At 40.0% G+C, this 21,080-nt stretch overlaps 1 protein-coding gene across 1 annotated transcript in view; it reads right to left on the bottom strand.

Annotated features, from left to right (window-relative positions):
• The window catches only part of Unc13c (unc-13 homolog C), a 573,981-nt gene that overhangs the window by 223,109 nt on the left and 329,792 nt on the right, over positions 1-21,080 (bottom strand). The window contains exons 15-17 of the mRNA XM_008829781.3: positions 12,429-12,497; positions 11,970-12,059; positions 8,246-8,374 (exon numbers count right to left, since the gene is read on the bottom strand). Of these exons, the coding sequence (XP_008828003.1) occupies positions 8,246-8,374; positions 11,970-12,059; positions 12,429-12,497 (288 nt within the window). The remainder of the gene's footprint in view (positions 1-8,245; positions 8,375-11,969; positions 12,060-12,428; positions 12,498-21,080) is intronic.

The raw sequence follows: 21,080 nt of genomic DNA, 5'->3' as shown, positions 1-21,080 counted from the left end.
ATCCTCTTGCAGAGACACTTGTACATCCATATTTGTTGCTGCAGTAGCTAAGAGATGGAAGCAACCTAAGTGTCCCTCAAGTGACGAGTGGATAATGAAAATGTGGTACATTTACACAATGGAGTTCTACTCAGTGGTAAAGAAAGATGAAATCATGAAATTTGCAGGTAGATGGATGAAACTAGAAAAAGTTACACTAAGTGAAGTAACAGACTCAGAGAAACAAATGATGTATGTTTCTCCCTCATTTGTGGATCCTAGCACCAAATCCTTCTAAGTGAGTATATATCCTGATGTAATTGCAGGAACCAGGAAAATGGAAGAGAACCAGGGAAGTAAAGGGAAAGAAGGACTCTGAGAGAGAACAGTAGGAGACAGATGTTACTAAGGGAGAAATGGGGAAATTTGGGGCATTCAAATGGAAGGGGAGGAGGGAAGGCTATACAAGGAACTACGGGGAAAAAGAGGAATAAGGAGCTCAAGAGATGTGGGACCATAGAACACTGGAATTATCAAGGGAGAAATGGGGAAAATGGGGGTATTTTAAAGGAGAGGGCAGGGAGGAAGGGTTAGATAGAGAGAGAGGAGAGAAAAATAATGCCTAGCTAGTGTAAAAAACAGAAGGAATCATATTAGTCCAAAAATCTATTGAAAAATTAGACATACAGTATTTCTATATGAGTCCATGTGTATAGCTGAAGGCTACATAACAAGAAACAGTTCCAAAGAGGAGAAACCTTCCTTTGAGTTGTTGGCCTGAGTAGTCCAGGAGACTCCCAAAGTTATACAGGTTATTGCCACAGTCCTTGATTGCCTCCCAGAATGTGACGGTAGGACCTTATTGGTGGACATAGGATTTGGAGCAATGGAGCTGGAGCTGACTTGGAAGCCACCTCCCCTGAAGGCTAGCTCTCATAGCTTTGGAGAACATGTGCAAGCTGGTAAGGGAGAACAGCAATTGATGGTCCAACCCCACTTTCAAGGCCTAAAAACCACATCAATGACTGGCACAGCAAATGACGTAGGTGCAATAGTGGCACTTTTATCTTGGGGGTAATCAGCAGCTATCTAATTGAACTTAAAACCCACTCAATGGGAGGAAACCCATGTGTGATACTGTAAACATAGCCAAATACACATCATTGATGAGGTCTTAGATCTTAGAGAAAGGCTGTTTCATTCCTAGACAAATATAATTTCTTACCATGTGCGAAATATGAATCCTTGTATTTAAAGACAAGTATCTCAGTCACCACTCATCAAAGAAGCTTCTTTTGCAACAGACAGAGACTATTACAGGGTTCCACAACTGATCACACATAGCCACTGTCTGTGAATTGCCCAAGCCTAAGTAGCACATCTACACTGCAACCTCTACACCTAAGGTTCATAGAACATAGAAAAGGGGTAAAGAGGACACTAATGCATCTCTCAATTCTCATTAATGAAGCTCCCTCATGCAACAGAGGGCAAGGAACACAAAAGGTCACAAATGGCCAAAGCCTGGAGAGTATGAGTCTGTAGAGTGTGGGCTCTTGAACAGGGCTCCTATATTAAAGCCCACCCACCCAGGGCTCGGGAACTGTTTTGGAAGAGGGGATGGAAAGAGTATAAGAGCCAGGGAGGAGATGCATGACCATACAGAAATAGAGTCCTACAAACTTCTGGGACTTTGTTCATATGAACCTACAGCAATGCTGTCAGCACACACAAGACCTATGCAAACTTAAGCAGACAAAACAGCACAAAAGTGTGGAAATGGGCAACAAGGCCCAATCTTAGTCAAAGGATTATTGGCAGCTGATTACTGCTGGGTAAGGAAGAGCTGATCTTCTTAAAGGGAGGGACTCTAGATAGGCTGCCTAGGCCCCAGTGGACGAACTTGCACTAAGGGATGTCTGGGGATACCAACTTGACATGATAGGGTTTAACACAAAGGACAGAGTGTATGAATTCCCATGGTGGGGCGACTATTGGAGGGTGCCAATGGGGAAGGGGTATAAAGGTAATTAAGATTAATTAAAATATTCTAAAAGAAATATACCAAAAATATTAAATAAAAATTTACAAAAAGTTATCAGTGTGCAAAAATCACATGGAAATGTACAGTTCTGAAAATTAGCTAGCTCTTATTTTATTTTTTTAGAATTTCAAGTAATAAGTTCAGAATTGAAAAAGCTACTTTATTCCTTAAGCTGAACTTGACAACTGCTTTCAAATTTAATATTTCATGAAACCAATTTACAAAAAACCTGATGGATGGTGGAAGGAAACAGAGATGTCTTTTCTCGGTTCTCCAGACCATAGCCAAGGACTTACGGAACACAAAGTCAAAAATGTTATTTGTTGATTTATGTTCTATAATTCAAGCCTTTACTTTCATGCTTCCAGTGAAACATGACTTTAAGATAGCATTTCCATCACACTCCACAGCAGAATAACATCCGGGAGAGTCGTATGTTTAAACATAACAAAGTATATAAGCATAAATTACAGATAGGAAAAGGGGCTACGGCTTTTGAATGGTGAAAGCGAGGCTGGCAGTTCTCAATGTGACCTAAGTTCTGACCAGCTATGCGTAGGTATGACTGTCAGCATAAAATGATTCTAAAAAGCCAACAACAAAGGAAAACATTCATGAACATAATTTACAGAAATTATAATGACAGTCCTTAACAATATAAAGATCCAGTTTCCTTAGTATATAGCAAACTCTTACTGGTCAAAATGCCGTAAGTAAATAAGTAAAGAAAAGCTTTGATCAAGTATTATATTTTTGGTTCTATGAAATGTGTGTAACCATCAATAATAATATAAATGTATATTGAAACTCTCCAGTAATACATATTTTTCACATCTCTCAAATTAAGAAAATAAATTCAAAGTGACTGTTGAGGTCCTTAAGGTAGTATCCACCCAAATTTATATGTTGGTCCTAAACCCCAATGTCACAGTATTAATGGGCAGAGCCATTAAGGTGGTGATCAAGCTAGGAGGCTACTGTCTTCATAAATGAGGCGTGTCTTTATGAAGGAGGGAGACGGAAGCAGCCTCAACCCTCTGCCAAGAGAGACACATCTGAAAGGTGTGACCTGAGTGGCAGAGAGCTAGTCTCTCCAGACACTGAACCTGTTATATCTTAAGTTCTGATCCTTTCAGCCTCCAGAACTTGGAGAAAAGAACTCTTTTGCTTCTTAAATATTCAGGCTCTATTTTAGAGCAGCATAAACAGACTGTGATACCAACTTTGGTAGAATAGTATATAGCCATGAAGTAGAAAGAAAGCACTATCATAGATTACTTGAGTAAATAAAAGCTTTGAAATCTTTTTGGGGGATAATTTGCTCCATTCATCCTAAAACATATCCTGGGGAACTGAGAAAAGCTCCCCCCGGCCGTTTCCTTCCACCATCCAGTTGGCCTGTTTGTAAATTGGTTTCATGAAATATTAAATTTGAAAATAATTATCAAGTTCAGCTTTAGAAATAAAGTAGCTTTTTCAATTCTAAACTTATTACTTAAAATTCTAAAAAAAGAGATAGCTAATTTTTAGAACTGTACATTTCCATGTGATTTTTTGTACACTGATAATTTCTAATACATGTGCACAAGTGCAGGTGCCTGTGGTACCCAAAAGAGAGTGTTGGATCCCCTGTAGCTGGAGTTATAGGCAGTTGTGAACCACCCTATGTGGGTTCTAGAATTGAACTTGGGTCTTCTGCAAGAGCAGTACACATTTTTACCCTGAGACATTGCTCCAGCCCCATTTGTGATAATCTTATGCAAAACTTTCTGGTGTTCATGTTGGCTTTCTTTATGTAATCACAAAAGTGGAGACTTTCCTGTACTTGAAGATGCTATTTTGGCTTATACAACCTTGCTACTGTGACCAGTTATGTCAGGGAGCTAGGCCAGAAGCTAAGCCACCAAAAAGAAAAGAGCAAAGCTGCACACGGCAGTCTGTTAGGGCATCAGTGCCCAGCTCAGTTACAGAGTACCTTTCAGAGCTTCCAAGCACCAGAAAGTTTCCTTGTGTGAGCAGATGGGGAGGAATAACCTTTCATTTCAGAGGAAGTCAGGTGGGCCCAGCAAAACAGATTTTGTGCATGGTAAACTCCCTCCCCCTGTGACTTAATGGCAGTCAGTAAAACAAGCATTGAACCAAAATTGCCTTTCAGTATGTGGAGCTGTAGCATCCCACCTGTGATTTTAGCCCCAAAACAAGAAAAGGCAGGTGTTGCTGGAACAAACATGATGAGCTCCTGGACATCTAGGAGCCAGGGGCCTCAAACATCACCTCATTTAGTCCTTACGGCAATCTGGGAGGTAAATGTAATTAATATTGTCCCTTTTCTAACAAATAAAGAAATAAAGGCTTAGAGGAATTTGTCCAACACTCAATGACTTCATAATTGATAAGATCTTTAAGTTCAGTTCAAATCGGTCTTCTTTCAAAGTCTCAGCTCTTTCCAGACCATCTCCAGAGCCAGGCAAATCAGACACAAGTTCTGTGTTAACACAAGGCAGGCAAGATAAGCAGGTCCCCACTAGGACTTATGAGAACTACTTCTAAAATGAAAGAAAAAAGTCAAGATCCTGCATCCTAGCCAAAATTCAATCCCTATTTGTCAACAAGTTCATATCCTTCAGGAGTTTTATGGGTTTGCCAAGTATTTGAAATTTTGGACTGAGTCCCTGTGTAACTCTAGAGGCAAGACACAAAGAACTGGGTGGGTGGTGGCAGTGTGATGTTCAGTGTCTTGAGAGAGGAGGATTTGGTAAAAAAAAAATCTTAAAAGAGAACAGCCAGTGAGGTCAAGAAAATAAGTAAAGGTGGTGACTGGACACTTGGAATAGATAGCATTTTAAGGAGAAAGGCATGGTTAAGAGTTCCAAATGCTTGTGGGAAGCTAAGTAAGGCTAAGGAACTGGACAGTGGTTTAGACAAGTCTATGTATCTAGTTACCTAACAAAGATAGTTTTAGTAGGTTGTGGGAAACTTATTTTCTTGCTTTAATGCATTCTCTGGGTAGGACCTACCACACAGTGATTTTTTTTTAAGATTTTATTTTTATTTTGTGTGTGTGTTTTGCCTGCACATATGTATGTGACCACATATGTACAGTACCCAGAGAGACCAGAAGGTGGTGTTGGATACCCTAGAACTGGAGTTACAGAGGACTGTGAGCTGCCATGTGTGTATTGGGAACCAAACCTAAGTTCTCTACAAGAGAAGCCGTGCTCTTAGCCCTGAGCCATTTCTCCAGCCCCGACGGTGCAAATATGAATTAGGGTAGGATAATGCTTTATTCATTCCTTGTGTGTTTTGTAAGCAGTTCCCAATCTTCCTGGGGATACATTTTTAGCAGAAACTATATTAAATTATACGCTTTCTATATCCTGGAGCACAATGACTCTTCCTTTACATATTTTAGCACTGCATTGCATTTTTTCCTTCCTGGAATCTAAGTTATTGGTGTAATTACAACTTCAGTGTCTATCCCTCTGGTGAAACTGTGAGTCCCTTGGCAATGGTGACTCTATTTGTCTTGTTTATTTCTCTTTTCCTTATTCTTATAATATCTTTTGTAGAGCAAGAACCCCAAAATTCAATTATTATATATCCACGAATTTACTAATGGCTTTTAAGTTCTTTTCCCTTTGTGCAGTAAAAAGCTCAGAAGCGATCTTCCTATATGCTGCTTTCTATTGCTTCCCCTTGGCCCTACTTACCATTGACCCCACAAAGAACAACACACAACAAAAAGGACAGTAGTTCAAAGACAGAGTTTTTAAAAAAGCAATGCAGCACAGCATCCCAACTTCACTTTCAATAGCACATTTTAAGGAAGAACAAGGAATGGAAAGCCGCGGCGGGGAGCCTTGTAGGATAGGGGAGGAAATCAAACGCAGCAAGGAAATGAGAAAGAGACCCATTAACTTCTGTGTGAGATTCCATTTTCCTTTAGTTGGCTCTGGAAATAGCATGCAGAGTTGGATCATAGGACAACACAGTCCACTCTGCCTCTGCCAACCACCAATTACAGAGTATGGACAGACTCCATTTAAGGGTTACAGCTAAGCTACTTATATATTCTGAAAGTACAACTGATAATTTGTTCTATGTTTACCTTATGTCTTCAACATTGCTCTGATGTTCAGAGCTTTAGAAGAAATTTATCACTAAATATACTCTTCTAAGAAAGAACGTCTAACCAACCCATTGTATACAACTTCATCAATGCAACAGCACTTCAACCACAAAGCTCTTGCAGCTCATAAATTATATAATTAATTATATTCTAAAGATGTATATATATTTCCATGAATAATATATTCTGATAAATCAAATCAGTGAAGATAATAACATTATCTGTGATTCCTGGAAAGTTTTAAATGGTGATTTTTATTTTCAGGGTCTCCCTGTAGCCCCAGCTGTCCTGGAACTCACTATGTAGACCAGGCTGGCCTTGAACTCACAGAGATCTGCCTGCCTCTGCCTCCCGAGTGCTAGGATTAAAGGTGTGAGCCACCACGCCCGGCTTAAATGGTGATTTTTAAAATAAAAATATAACAAACTTAATCATACAGGGCTCCTTTAGATGGTTCAGAGATCTTAACTTCTTCAAAAATTTTACATTTGCCCTTTAATGCAGGTTTGTATTTTAGCAAAACCACTGTGTTACGGTGCTTTCACTGGGCTCTGTCTGATATGTATCTCCCACATCTCATTAGGGATGTTCCACACTGCCTTCTCACTCAACAGTGTGGTTTTTCTCTACTTCACAACCTAACAATGAAATAGACAGAAAAGGCATTTTGTTTATTTTAGAGATCAGAAAACTGGGTGATTGTTCCATTAATTCTAATTAGTGATGCAGAAGAATCACAGACCAAATGAGTCTTAGGGTTTGAATTCACGTGCGTTAAAACAAGAATCATAACTAGGCATCCACCATTTTGAGGATGCCTGCTATGAGTGAGACGAGATGCTGCGTTTAATAATTCACTGGCAGGCAGCAGGACAGAATCTCTTCTTCTCTGGTGGTGTTTACAATCTGCTCCACCAAATTATTTATCCTGTGATCTGGATCACTGAATTACTTTATTAAATATTCAGCAATATCACTGGCAATGTCTACCTTTCTGTCTTTGTAAAAGAATTGCATTAGGAAGGTAAGAAGAAGAAGTCCAGGCCTTAGAAAATAATACAGAAGAGTTCACCATAGCTCCAAAGGAGATTTTTAAATAATATTTTATTTATTATTTTTATTTTATGTGTATGCGTGTATTGCCTGCACATAAGTAAGTGCACCCATGTTGTGCAATGCCTGTGGAGGACAGAAAAAGCTGTTGGATCCCCTGGAACTGGAGTTGTTAGCTGCCATGTGGGTGCTGGGATTTGAACCTGGGTCTTCTGCAAGAACAGTCAGTGTTCTTAACCACTGAGCCATCTCTCCAGCCACCACCCCAAAAAGGAGATTTTTAACTTTTATATAATGTAGTTCTTCCCACAACTGAGGGTTTTCTCTTTTTCCTCCTTTCCTAACATTTCCCTTCCTTTCTCTCCCTGTTTCCCCCTCCCCTTTTTGGATATAAGGTCTTATGCAACTCTTGCTAGCCTTGAATCTATTCTATATCCAAGAATGACCCTGAGTTCCTGATCCTCCTGCCTCTACCTCCCAGCTGATGGGATCACCTGCATCACCACCATGCCTCAGTTATACAGTGCTAGGGATCAAACCCAGGCCTTTGAGCATGCTTGTCCAGCACTCTACCAACTGAGCTCCAACCCTAGCCTCCACACTTGAATTTTCAATGGAAATTTCTTTTCTTTTTCTTTAGATGTTTACTAAAAAGGAAACAAGAAAGAAAGCAAACAAGGAAAGACTACTGGCAAATTTCTATTCATTCCATACTGGCCTACCATCAAGTTGCACTTGAAGAAATTCTACCCACTCTGAGAACTGGAGCAAGCCATTTAATTCTTCTAAATTGATTTCACACCTGAAAAGCCTGAACAATAATATCTGCTTTTGCTACATAAAGTTATTGTGAAGAATGAATTAGCTCCAGCACAGGGAAGTGATGTTCAAATGTGAAGACACGGTATGGGAATTCTCAAACCTGCAGTTAGTGTGGAATTAAATGAGCATACTTTCCCATTTCCTACCATTCTAAACTTACTGAAACAGACATTAGAAACAGAATAGAACCATCATGAAAGATCCACATCTTCTCTTACCGGGTCTATTAGCTGAGAATAGAGTTCGTGGCAGTTGTCAAAAATATACTTGTATGTTGAATCCAGACAGGCTCTGACACAATCCTTCACCACTGTGCTGGCTTTTGGGGGGCTCTGCAGCTCCAGAACCTGACGGACAAATCATTTTCTTAAACACAGTAGAATGCTCTAACACACTGAAGACATTTAAACAATATTCAAGTCGTGCATTGAGTTTATTTGACTAGGTTTAAGAAACATGGCCTGAGAAATCTTTTAAAAGGGCTGATGAGATGACTCAGTGGGAAAAGACAGTTGGCCAACAAGTCTGATGGCCTGAGTTCAATCCCTGGGGTCCACATTATGAAAGAAAGGAACCAACTTCTACACTTTTTCCTCCGACCTCTGCACGTGTTATAGCATGGGTACCCCACCACCAAGAAATAAGAAGAGCAAGATGATCTAACTTAATTTCCTTTTAAAAAGCACCCTTTAACTCTTCATTGACAGATTGCATTTACAGAAAACACCATCTCGGTTAAAATCTCAGTAATACCTAAAATCAACTAAGCTATAAGAAAAAAAGAAGAAAACCAGTATAGGAATCCACTCTAAGAGTTTAAGATTTTCTATAAAGCTTCAATAGCCAAACGGTACAGTGATGGTACCAGTGGATGTGTAGACAGTTAAGCAGTATAGCATTCAAATTAGACCCAATTAACATAATAAATTGATTTCATTTAAATAGTACAAAGACAAATCAACAGAGAAAGAAAAACTTTAAAATAGTTTCAAGCTATTGTCTATATATGCAAAATCACCCGTGTCCCTCATTTCGCACTGTATCAAACAGAAAGACCCCCCTGAAGTCCCCAGTAGAATGGGAGCCAGGCCTACGTTTAAAAGGTAAATGAAGACTTTTAGAAGAAACAGCAGAGGTTTTGGTAATTTGGTTTAGCTAAAAGCATTGTCTGTAGATGGAAAAATTGATAAAGCAGACCACAGCTAGAAAGTTCTGCTCTGCCAAAGACACCTCTGAAAAAAAAAGAGCCACCAGGAAGCACAAAGATGGAAGTGAACCATGTATCTGGAGAAGGCAGGATCCAGAAACCTAGAAAGAATTCTCAAAATCCAAAACCATCGTAGTTCTGAAACATCCAATGAGAACAGAATTGTCACCATGAAAATGGTAACTTTGTGAGGTAACAAACGTGCTAATTAGCCAGATTTAGCCACGCCTAAAACATTTATTTCTAAAAACATCATGAACATAATAAATAAATATAATCTTATCTTGCAATTCAAAGAAGGGAAAGCATGTTCAATAAGAAAATGACCTAATAAAATGGGCAAAAATTTCCACAGATTATTTTAAGATAGGAAATAGGGCCAAGAAAAGAAAATCAACAATTACAGAAATGTAGTCTACAGTATAACACAACTTCACTCCCATTATAAGATGAGACAGACAGGTAGGTAGATATATGTACATACAGGTAGGTAGGAAACTACATGAGCTTCGCTAGAAGATCCAGAGCAGAGGGAACACTGTATATTGTGGCTCTATGTTTTACCCAAAGAGGGTAAAAACTTGTGTTTACATAATAAACCTACATGTGCATTATTTACCTTTCATTTGTAATAACCTCAGACTGACAACAACCCAAATGTCAGGCAACTAGAGAAAGCGTAAACAACCTAAGGTCTGTCCATAACAGAGTCACTACTTGGCCACAGGAAGGAACAGAACTGGGTTGGAGAGATGGCTCAGCAGTTAAGAAAACTGGCTGCTCTTGTAGAGGAGCTGGGTTCAGTTCCCAGCATCCACATGGCAGCTAACCACCTTCTGTGACTCCAATTCCAGGGGATCTGACAGCCTCATCTGTCCTCCTATGTCACTGTATGCAAATGGTGTACATGCATACATATAGACACATTAAAAAAAAGAAATTTTTAGAAAGGAACAGACTGTAAATATATCAACAGTACAGAGAGAGCTCCAGGGTGCTGTGCTGCACAGTAGATGTCCTCACTTACATATCCTTCCAGGAAAGGCAAACCTCTAGGCAGAGACCATCAGTGTGTGCCAACAGTGGAGTGGAGAGGGGCTGACTACAGGGGGGAAGCACAGGGAATCACAGGGGCTGGTGAAACTGCTGTATAGCTCACTGTCACAGTGGTTATACAACTGCACATTTCTCAGAATTCATAGAACTACACGTTGAAAAGATCGCTTCTTACTGTGTATAACAAGAACTAAAGATAGTCAGAGGCCAGCATTTGCTCTAAAGACAGTGGAAAGAGACTAGAGAGGTCACTGTGTTGAGCAGTTTGGAACTGGGGTAGAAGCTGCAAAGGAGCATGGAGTCAAGCAGTGTTTTAAAGAAACTAAAAGCATATTTGATAATGAGTGGGAAGTTGATGATCCAGAATGTGGGGAGGAATCTAGACCAATCATAAGGGTGGAGAGACTGCCTTTTCTAGAAAACGGAGTGCTCAGTGATGCTAATAGAAAGGAGGAGGAGCCTAAGGGACACAGAGAAGGTGGGCTGGTGCTGGGGCTGAGTCCTGGACACTAGAGGGTGCTCTCTTTTCTTTGTTCCTTTCTTCCAGGAGATAAGCATCAAAATCCTTTTGAATTCTGGGTGGGGAGAGCATTGGCATAAGCTCAGCACTGGAGTGGCTCTCCTGCCACCTGGCCCCTGTTCTCTCCCTCTGCAGGTAGCTCTTGTCCCCCCAGTCACCTTTCCCACAGAGCCCTAACTGGGTGTCACCATCATTCTCTGCACTTTGTCACAAAGAGATCAGAAGAGACACTTGTTTTAAAGTGACTTTGAAGAAACCGCATGATCACCAATAGAGTATGCTTTTTAAAAAAAAAAATCCATTGCAAAGTGCTATTTTTAGTGTTTTGGGTGACAAAAATTACACACAACTGAAAAAAAAAAATAGCCTGGTATATTGTCCTAGAACTTCCTCATCAATTCTCACAACACTTTTTATTTCAAAAAGAAAATTTAGCCCATATCATGTGAGCTGTCTTTGAAAGCTTTATGTAATTTAACTGCTGTCCCAAATGACGACGGCCCAGAACTTGGTGGTAAAGCAGAGGTACTTGGTACTAGAGCACTCGGTATTAAGGTACTCTGTATCTAAACAGAAATGCTTAGAGAGTTTGGTAGAGAATAGCCAATTACAGCAGTGAACCAGACAACTAAGTGTATTCCAACATCAGCACTGGAGAGGCTGACCTGGCTGGTACAACGGGGTGAACAGGAATCAACTCCTTTCTCACTGTGATAAGTTATCAAAACATTTCAAAAAAGAGGAACAGGATGCTGGGGAGTTAGGGAGGTGGGGTGGATCTGGGAGGAGTTAAGAGATGATTTGGGGTTGAGTATGATCAAAATATATGAAACTCTCCAAGAAAATGCAAATATTTATTTAAAAATCTAAAATTGAAGAACTCCATTTCACTTAACAGTTTTTGCTATTTTTAAAGCCATGTCCACTAACCAGAGAGCTTTGTTTGAGGTAAATTTAATTTAAAACTAAACTGAATCAAATGTCACTGTCTTAAGTAACTAGGAAAACTTCTTCAAAACACCCGATATGTTTCCAATATGTTGGAAAATTCATTTAGCATAGGCTTAGTGGCTGAGGCTGGACTGAACTGGTGAGGAAACCTCTATCAGGAAATGACTGTGTTTGTATATCACACCAAGACTGCAGGAAGATGAGATACCTTCATCCTGAAGAAGGTGATGCTGGTCAGCAGATCCACGGTGGACTTGAGGTCCTGCAGTCTCTCACTGTTGCTGGCGGGAAAGTTTTCCTGGTTAAGTAGGAAACAGAAATGGATAGAGTTGCTGACAGTGTCAAGTGGGAAGACAAATGAAAACCAGTTTACCGTGAAAAATAAAAGTAGGAAATAAGCTACATAAATTAAATGTATTCTAAAGTTCTCTTAACATGCTTTATATCATAGAACATTCTGAAAACAGATTTAGAAATGTGTGTTCTGTGACTGAGAAAGCCGTGTCCTTTTGTTTATACTCAGGGCGCCCATCTCAGTGCTATAGTCACTGCTAAGTTGCCTTTCAAATAGTAAATAGCCCCTACCCATGCCTGGGCAACACACCCTAATTAAACTCATCTAGAGCAGACATACGGTTTACCTTGTGGAAAACCATTTTGGACCTACCCGGTACTTTGACAGGTCAATCCTTAAAGAGTTATGCAGCTGGTCCAGTAGTTTTATGAATTTTTCCTTCTGTACCAAGAAAACACAAAACATAAGGATGGAAATCAGTAGCCAGCCTCAATGCCTTTCTTTCTCGGACAATCCACCAATTCTTGTTCCCATTCAGGGAAGGTCACTGATGGCAACAATGTGTCTAAGGTCACAGAGCTGTGCAAACCAGGTGGCTTAACAGCCTTTCCCAAGCTCAGGTCTCTGATGCTTGTCCATGCTCTTCCCAATAAAGCACACAGTGCCTCTGTGTAATAATGGAAAGGTGCAGAGTTCTAGTGCCCAGAGTTATTCTGCAGAGGGCTCGCAGAGATGAATTTTTATTGAACCACTCTCTACGTAAGGACTCACAATACTGCAATGTATCAGCCAATGAAAATACAACCCACCCCTCACTCTGCTCCTGATTGCTACTCTAAGCACACAGAAAACTAATTACAGATTAATGTCTCACAACTATGGGGTGGAAACAGGTATTGTTTGTGTCAAAAACAATTTCTAAAGATATTTTTCTTTTAGAACCAAGTGTAGACTTAATAATCTGAAGGAATCAGTTGTTTTCAAAGGGTATTTATGACTTAGTCCTGTAAATAGTATAAAAATTGAGTCCCTCATTCCCTCCGCTGCCTTTGGGCTTTGTCAGTATTGGACTGAACTCACAGAAGGATTTGAACGATGAGGGTAAAGAGTTTGGTTACTAGGTTTAAAGTTGAAATTGTGTGCATTTAATACAAACAAGGGGAAAATATCAAAGTTACCTCACATAAACTCTATAGTAGTGCCTGAGTTTCCTTTGCTGTGGCTGTGATAAAATTCTCTGACAAAACCATCTTACAGGAGAAAGGGTTTGTTCTGGGTCAAGTTCATGGCTACAGCCCACCATCGCAAGTTTAGGGGCAGGAACTTGAGAGTTTGTTACATCCATCGTCAACAGCAGGTAGACAGTGTGCATGCTTGTGTTCTGTTTGCACTCTCCTTTTGTAAATGCTCCAGGATGCAAACCCAGGAGTGGCGTTGCACACTTTTAGGCTGTTTCTTCTCACATCAGTGAACAAAATCAAGACAATCCTCCCCATGCCCACAGGCCAATCTAATCCAAACAGTCCCTCCTTGAGATTCCCTTCCCAGGTGATTTTACATGGTGCACAGTTGACAATTGAAACTAAACATCACAGGTAGACACTGCATTGTTCTGGGCTTTAGTCTAATCAAAATATAAAATGAGGGGCACAGGATTAAGCAAGACAAGTTTTCTGCTGACATAAGTATTCTTTGAATACCAAATTGCATTTTTGAAGGAACTGGCAAAATATAGAAGCTTTTCCTAATTTGAAAGAGAGATTTTAGAGTCACATAACTCTTATTTTAGGAAGTTGTCCATCTTAATGGAGTCACAGCTGAATAGTAACAGAAACTGCTGACTTGTTCCTAAATTAATAGCAGGATTTTTAGTTAACTGCCATCATCAGAGTCACACACCAATGAACAAAGTTTAAGAATTGCCTCTGTTCTAACAAATGTGGAAGAAATGAGTTTTGCCTTCCAAAACTTCCAGAACATTGTTAAGCAGGTTAAGATCACCTTGCCCAACAAAGCTGCTGAGAGAAGCAGATGAACTGAACAGAACCTCTTAGATGATCAGAACTTGGTCTCCATCAGACCTTCCTGGGGAGGCGGCAAGCTGTGCTGTCCTTTATTAACTCCCCCACTTCAATCCATCAAAATGAAAATGAATAGGTAAATAAAAGCTGATATAATAAGTCGGGGCCACAGTAAAGTTAATCATTCAGATGACCAAAAAAGCCATTCTGATTCATGTCACATCTCTGGATGCTTTGCCTGACCTCCATGATTGGCACAAATCATCATGTCAGCTGACCTGACTGGTGAGCTCTGCCATGCCCCAAATCGCTGACCCCGTTCTACCCATCAGGGCTGACTGAGTTGGCCAAAACCCAGAAACCATTTTCCCACTGATTTTTCAGGCGCTAAATGTGCCCAGTGCAAAACACTTACCTAAACTTGAGTTTTCCTCTAGGGATGGCCATGCAAACAGCATAGTTTGGGACAATGAGACATTTGAAAAGATCCCAGAAAGAATGCTTACAGATAAGATATTGCTCATGCTACTTTGCTATAGAAATCTTTACTAAATAAAACTTTCAGTCAGATTGTCCTTTTGCTTTTTGTGGGTCTCTTCTTTAGCTGAGGAAGACACTAGAAGGTAAAGCCTGGTTCATGCCTGTAAGGTGAAAGGCTCAGAAATGGTGAGGCTAGTGGAGTCAGAAGCAGTCCAGACATTCCAATGCCTGCCCTGCTCCTGTCTGTACATGTGTGAGTGTGTGCATATTCGCATATTCACGTCTGATTACACATGTATGCTGGCACTGGTAGAGGCCAGAGGACAACTTTGGGTGTCATTCCACAGATGCCAGTCACCATTTTCTTTTAGTGATATAAGATCTCTCACAAGTCCAGAATTTACCTAGGAGAGAAGGTTGGCTGGTTATTGAGCCCAAGAGAGCCATCCATTTCTACCTTTCTAATACTGGGGTTAGAGGCATGTACCACCATACTTCTTACACGGGTTCTAGGGATTAAACTCAAGTCCTTACGCTGAGTTATCTCCTGGGCCCCTATCCAATCCAAAGTCAAATCCTTCTATCCAAACACTTCTAAAATTGCAATCCAAAACTTTACTAGTTCAGCGTTCCTAGCCTCTAGGCTTAGGTTATGTGTGGCAAATCTATTTAGGGTTTGTAAATGGGCACTTGTGTCTTCTGCGGCTGATCAGAACTCTGCCAGAGTCACCTCACATCTCTTCTCCCCTCCTTGGTCTTCTGAGCACAGCTGGAAAATTTCCATGCAAGGAAGAGAGAAAGCTGTGGAGAAATCGGCTGGGATTATTGCCACAAAATCCCAAGCCACATCCTATGAAGTAAAATTAGAAGCTTTCTGCTGATTGAATTATCAGAGATTCAACAGCAGGGACAGCTTGGGATGTCATTTTATTTACTGATTGCCCTGAGATGGGGGGAGGAGGCCTGCTGCTGCATTGTGTGATCTGAGTCATAGGAGATAGGATAATTAAAACATGTTTCCCCTGAGGGGCGAAGCACCATGTTGGGACGGCTGTGTTTGCTATTCAGCTCTTTGCAGTAGGTAAGGGCTGTACATGCCTGATAGGAGGCAAATCAATGATAACGTGTATTAATTACTCCTTTTCAGAACTTTAGGTTTAGTTCTGTAATCAGAATGCCAAATCCAGTGGCCAGGAAACTGCCAAGGCCTAGAGAGTAAATGTTTTTGACTCTAGGGACTCTGTCACAACTATTCCAATCTGACACTTATAGACAACAGCTATGATAGATGGTAAGTACACAAATGGACATAGCTTCTTGTCAATAAAATTTTATCTATGGACCCTGAAATTTGAATTTTATCTAATTTTCATGTACCAGAAAATCATAAAATTAAAAATTTTTTAACACTTTAAAGTATAAAAGTCATCCTTGGGTTATTGCCCATACAAAATCAGTTGGTGGGCTGAACTGGGCCCCTGTGCAGAGGGAAGGCTAAGGGAGAGACTACCTCATGAGTACAACTTCAGAAAGTTCCCCCCAGGATCTTGGGAGTGGTCAGAAAAAAAGTTCCCGTAAGGAGGGAGCACCAGCCTCTGCACAGCCTCAGAGTCTCTCTCCATCTCCCATCTCACTGTCTTATGCACAGTAGGGCTGAATCTAGCCAGAGGCCAACTCAGGCCAAGCTTCAGGGACCTACCTGCATTAGCAAGTCTGTCAGGAATCCTGCCCATATATTCAGATGATCTCAGGTCTTTGAAACAAATAAGAAAATATTTGGACATGTGGGGCTGGTTAAGAACACTGATCTCTTTTGCAGAGGACCTAGGTGCAGTTCTCAGCATCTACAGGGTGGCTAACTCTAGTTCCAGAGGATTCAAAGCTCTCTTCTAGCATCCATGGGCATTGCGCACATGTGGTATACATATATACATGCAGGCAAAAAACTAACACATAAAATTTTTTAAATGTTAAAATTTAAAATATATTCTGACTTGGGATGACAAATTAAAATATTTTCTCAACTCAATCAAATGATTAACTCATTAAGAAGAGAAAATTTCAAATGGAAGTAAAATTTAAGGGCTCTTAATAATTTTGGGGGAATCCAATTAATGTTAATCATGTAAACATATTGAAAATATATTTGTATTTCTTATTCATTTGAGATTAATATTAATATTAACAAAGATATGGTAAAATTATTAAATATCACTCTAATGCTTTCAACCAAAAATTAGTATCTTTCAATTCAAAGTGTTTTTAGAGTTGAATACTTGGAAAAAAATTTACATGCCTCAATTTTTACACCATGGTAATCAGCACCTAAGGCTGACTTTCTCTCTCCCCCCACCCCTCTGTCCCTGGGTCCAGACCTTGCTTTCCTTGGAGCTTAGAAAACTTGTAATTGTATGTTCTTTTTCTGTCATTTTGGTGTGTATATCTTTAAAAACATTTATTTCCAGTTTTCTAATCCATGTATGCCTTCCTGAAAGTGGTAGGAATCATCACTCTGCCAGAGAGCACTCCTGTGTGCCAGCCTCTTTTGGAAGGGAGGAGCCTAATTCTGAGGGGTGTGAATGAGAAAACATACTTGGTTGTCACAGAAAGCACACATCCCACTGGTCCATCCTTTCCCTTAACATCTCCCACAGCATCCTCTCTAATGGCAGCCTATGAAAATCTTCCCGCCTTTCGTTCAGGTGGAATTGAGTGGAAACTATGGCTGGCCTCTCATCTCTACTGAAACAACTTTCACTGTTTAACTTTATCATATGCCATTTTTATATCACCTATGAAATAAATGTGATTGACGTTTTACCAAATTTGAGAAAAGCCATTAAAATGTATTGGGCATTAGGAATGAGTTTTGAAAATAAACTTCTCTAGACTAAAATCTTAAAATCATGGTTAACTCTTTTAGTCAAAAAAAGTATATTTAATTACATTTTCTTTTCTTCCTGAATAAATATTTCAGAATTGTTGTCATATGAAGAATATCAAAGAATCTACAGTTAAAAATTATTGATAAAGGCTGGGTATGATGATTCACACATTTAATCCCAGCATTTGGGAGGCAGAGACAGGCAGATCTCTGTGAGATTGAGGCCAGCCTGGTCTACATAGCAAGATCCAGGCCAACTGAGGCTCAAGGGAGATCCTTTCCCAAACAAACATAAAAACTGTAGAAAATTTCTATGTAGGTGTGTAAGGCAGTGCATGAAAGTATTCTGTTAATGTTCCTGCATTTTGCGGTGCTAATTTTCTCTTTCATGAATATTTTTTTAACAAATCTGTTGAAGGGCATCATTTTAAGCTATACAAAGTTCACATAACAAAACCTGGACTGCCTCTGCTTGCATTAATGATTTAGTAAGTTATGAAGAAACAATCCTGGGTCTGGAGTGATGGCTCAGCGGTTAAGAGCACTTCCTGCTCTTGCAGAGGACCTGTGTTTGGTTCCCAGAACCGACATTGGGTAGCTCACAAGTGCAAATAACTCCAGCTCCTGGGGATCTAATGTCCTCTTCTGTCCTCTGTGGGCACCAGCACACACATGCACATACACATAGAAGATACACACATGCATGCACACACACTTTAACACACACTAATATGCTGGAATTGACTGCACAGGGTACAATGACGTAGCATTTCTGATTGAGAAAGGCCACTCTGTACAGCAAATGCTGCAGAGGGAGAGATGGGAAGCATGCGGGAGAGGGTGGTATGGAAACCATCCTAGCAACTTTAAATAGAAAAGCAGTTAATGGAAAATTAAGCATTTTCAATACTATCCAGGAAGCTTCCTTCATAATAATTCTCAGTGTTTTGATTCACAAGAGAAATGATGAACTTCCATAGAGTTAGGACTAGAAGAATCTGGAGAATGAGCCTTGTCAGCGTGACTGCCATTTTAAAACCACCAAGCTAGTAACAAGAGATCAGAAACAATGGTTGCTATACCTTAACCAGCTGGAGAAATAAGCATAGAAGCAGGTAGGGGCCCACCTCATGTCTCCTTCCCAATCAGTAGTAGTACTGGAACATCTAATGGGCAGACACTGAGATCCTTATGGGGCTTATATGAGAAGGAGTTAGGGCGCGAGAGCATTTGGGGCTAAGTCCTAGAACTGCAGGAAGCAATGGCAGCAGAGGGGAGACTAAGCTGGGTGCTGAGCAGAGGGAGAAGGGAGGCAAGAGAGAGGCAGGTGTGCAAATCCTGGCATGGCAATATGACACTGAGTCTAGTCAGTGCCTTAGAGGGAAAGTGATGGGGCAAAAGAAAAAATAAATGGGGGGGCGAGATTGTTTCTTTTTATTTTTTGAAGACGTTTCAACTTTATTCAACAGGGTGGTAGTTATGGTATTGCTATTTTGAAGCATTTTGTGATGGTTCTATGGTAAAGCAAGTAAGTTGTTGAACATAAGACAGTATAGGTAAAATAAAATAATTCAAATTAAGAAAAAAAACACAAATTTCCAAATGAACTCTGAGGTTTTGGTTTCTAAATACAATTCCTACTAGAATCAATCAGAGCTCTTTAAAGAATTATATGTTTTATGGTTTGGGCTGGGGCATGTACAAGGTAAACTGGAACATTTTGAGACCAGTATATCAAAGATTATTTAAAGACTAATGGGATAATGTTGAAAGGGATCAGATTTTATAGCATCCAAAGATCAAGTGGGACAAGTTGAGCACCAGAAAGAATAAAATTGAATGCAGTTGAAGCACAACAACTATGTGAGACAGTCGTGTAAGGGACCATCACAGAACAAGAGCAAATCGCGGCAGCCTGTACCGCTGCTTTCTTTGGAGATCAGTTACCAAACTTAGATGACTTACCATTTACCTTTCCCTTCAGGCCTATAGTCTTCTCTTTTCTTTAATTATTGGATTCTTTATTTTTAAAGTTTTATTAGAAAATTAGAAAACAAAGTATATTAAAAAGCAGTTGCCAAGAATAATGGTATTATTTCGTTCAGCATGTCCACCACAACAGTGTCCATGTCTGGTCTCACTGTGCTATTGATCAATGGAATGAAAAAGGAAGCACACCTCCTTCTTTTAAAAGACTAAAAAAAACATTTTCGTGTGTGTGTGTGTGTGTGTGTGTGTGTGTGTGTACCTGCAGAGGCCAAAAGAGGGCATCAGATTTTCTGGAGCTGGAGTTACAGGTGGTTGTGAGCTGCCTGATGTGGGTGCTGGGAACAAAAATCATGTCCCTTGCAAGAACAGCATGCACTCTTGCTCACGGAGTCCCTCATGTACACTTAACACCCATTCTGCATCTTTCAGTTGCACTTGTGGGTAGTCAAATGTCTTTCTAACCTGTGCTAGTTTTTCTAGTACATCTTGGATTTTAAAAATACTACCAATCATTCCTCCATAAAGCTTCTATGAATCCCTGAAGAGCCATCCATCATTTGTGATTTTTCAGTTTCAAAGCATTTATAAGCAATGCCTAAACGTTTTTGAGACTTGCTACATGTGAGAGTGATTTATGTTTATTTTATACATAGTTATGTGACTATCTCATTAGAGTATAAGCCTCAGAGAGTAAAGGTCAATATTTATCTCTTTGCTTCTAGCTCCTGCCCTACAGTTACTTGTAGGTCCTGTCATATTCCTTATAAGAACAGTTAGGCAAAGAGAAGAACTCAGGTAATATTAATTAGGGCTAGAGATGTTGTTCAGTAGTAGAGCACTTGTCTAGTATGCATTAGACTCTGGGTAAGAAAGCTTTGATAGTGCTCTTTGTTTAGAGGATTTAAAAAGTCTGATTTTTGTCTTAGAAGATAGAGAAGTGACCATATAATTATCACTGGATCCTGAGGACAATATCAACTCCAGTTCAAAGTGGAGGTGGGGGATATTATACTTGATATACTAAACTTAAGAGAATCATAACTATAATTAGAGGAAAATACAAATTTACATGGCAAATCATCAATTTATCGAGCAGCAGTTTGGTGAAATCTTTTACTTATTTTGTCCCTAATCTACATGATGTTATTTCATTTAGAAAATGAAGTTAGTTATAAGCACGTTGCCACTGGGGTGTGAAGCATGCTGAAATGGACGTGCTTTCTCTTCTCTAGGTCAGCATAAAGCCAGGGAGTGTGTATCTAATTTCCTCCAGGTGGCTTCGATGGCAGATGTTAATCATGAGACCGTGTCTTTCTTGCAGGTAGAAGGGCTAGGTGCTCTGCAAGCTTGGCTTATTCTCCGCAGCATGCACAGGCAGAATAGGGGAAGCAAGGCAATTTCATAACAGTGTGTTTGGTTCCAGGCAAAACCCCAAGACAATGGGCTCTGTTTCCAAGGTGATGCTCTTATTACAAAGCTGTTCTCTGATCTGGGATTTGGTCACAACAGCATTTTGTTAAGCTGGCTCTGGAATGTTCTTTGGTCCCAGATCCTGTAATAGTTGATCTAACAATAGTTTATGGTATACTGCTTGTATTGCAGGTAAGGAGAGGTGAAAAGCTTCATTCCTTATTCTGACTTGTCCATCTG

The sequence above is a fragment of the Nannospalax galili genome, unplaced genomic scaffold (genome assembly GCF_000622305.1).
Source record: "Nannospalax galili isolate Female #2095 unplaced genomic scaffold, S.galili_v1.0 scaffold213, whole genome shotgun sequence".
Taxonomy (NCBI): Eukaryota; Metazoa; Chordata; class Mammalia; order Rodentia; family Spalacidae; genus Nannospalax; species Nannospalax galili.
Note: the sequence above shows the minus strand (reverse complement) of the source record. Positions and strands in the feature narration are given on the sequence as shown.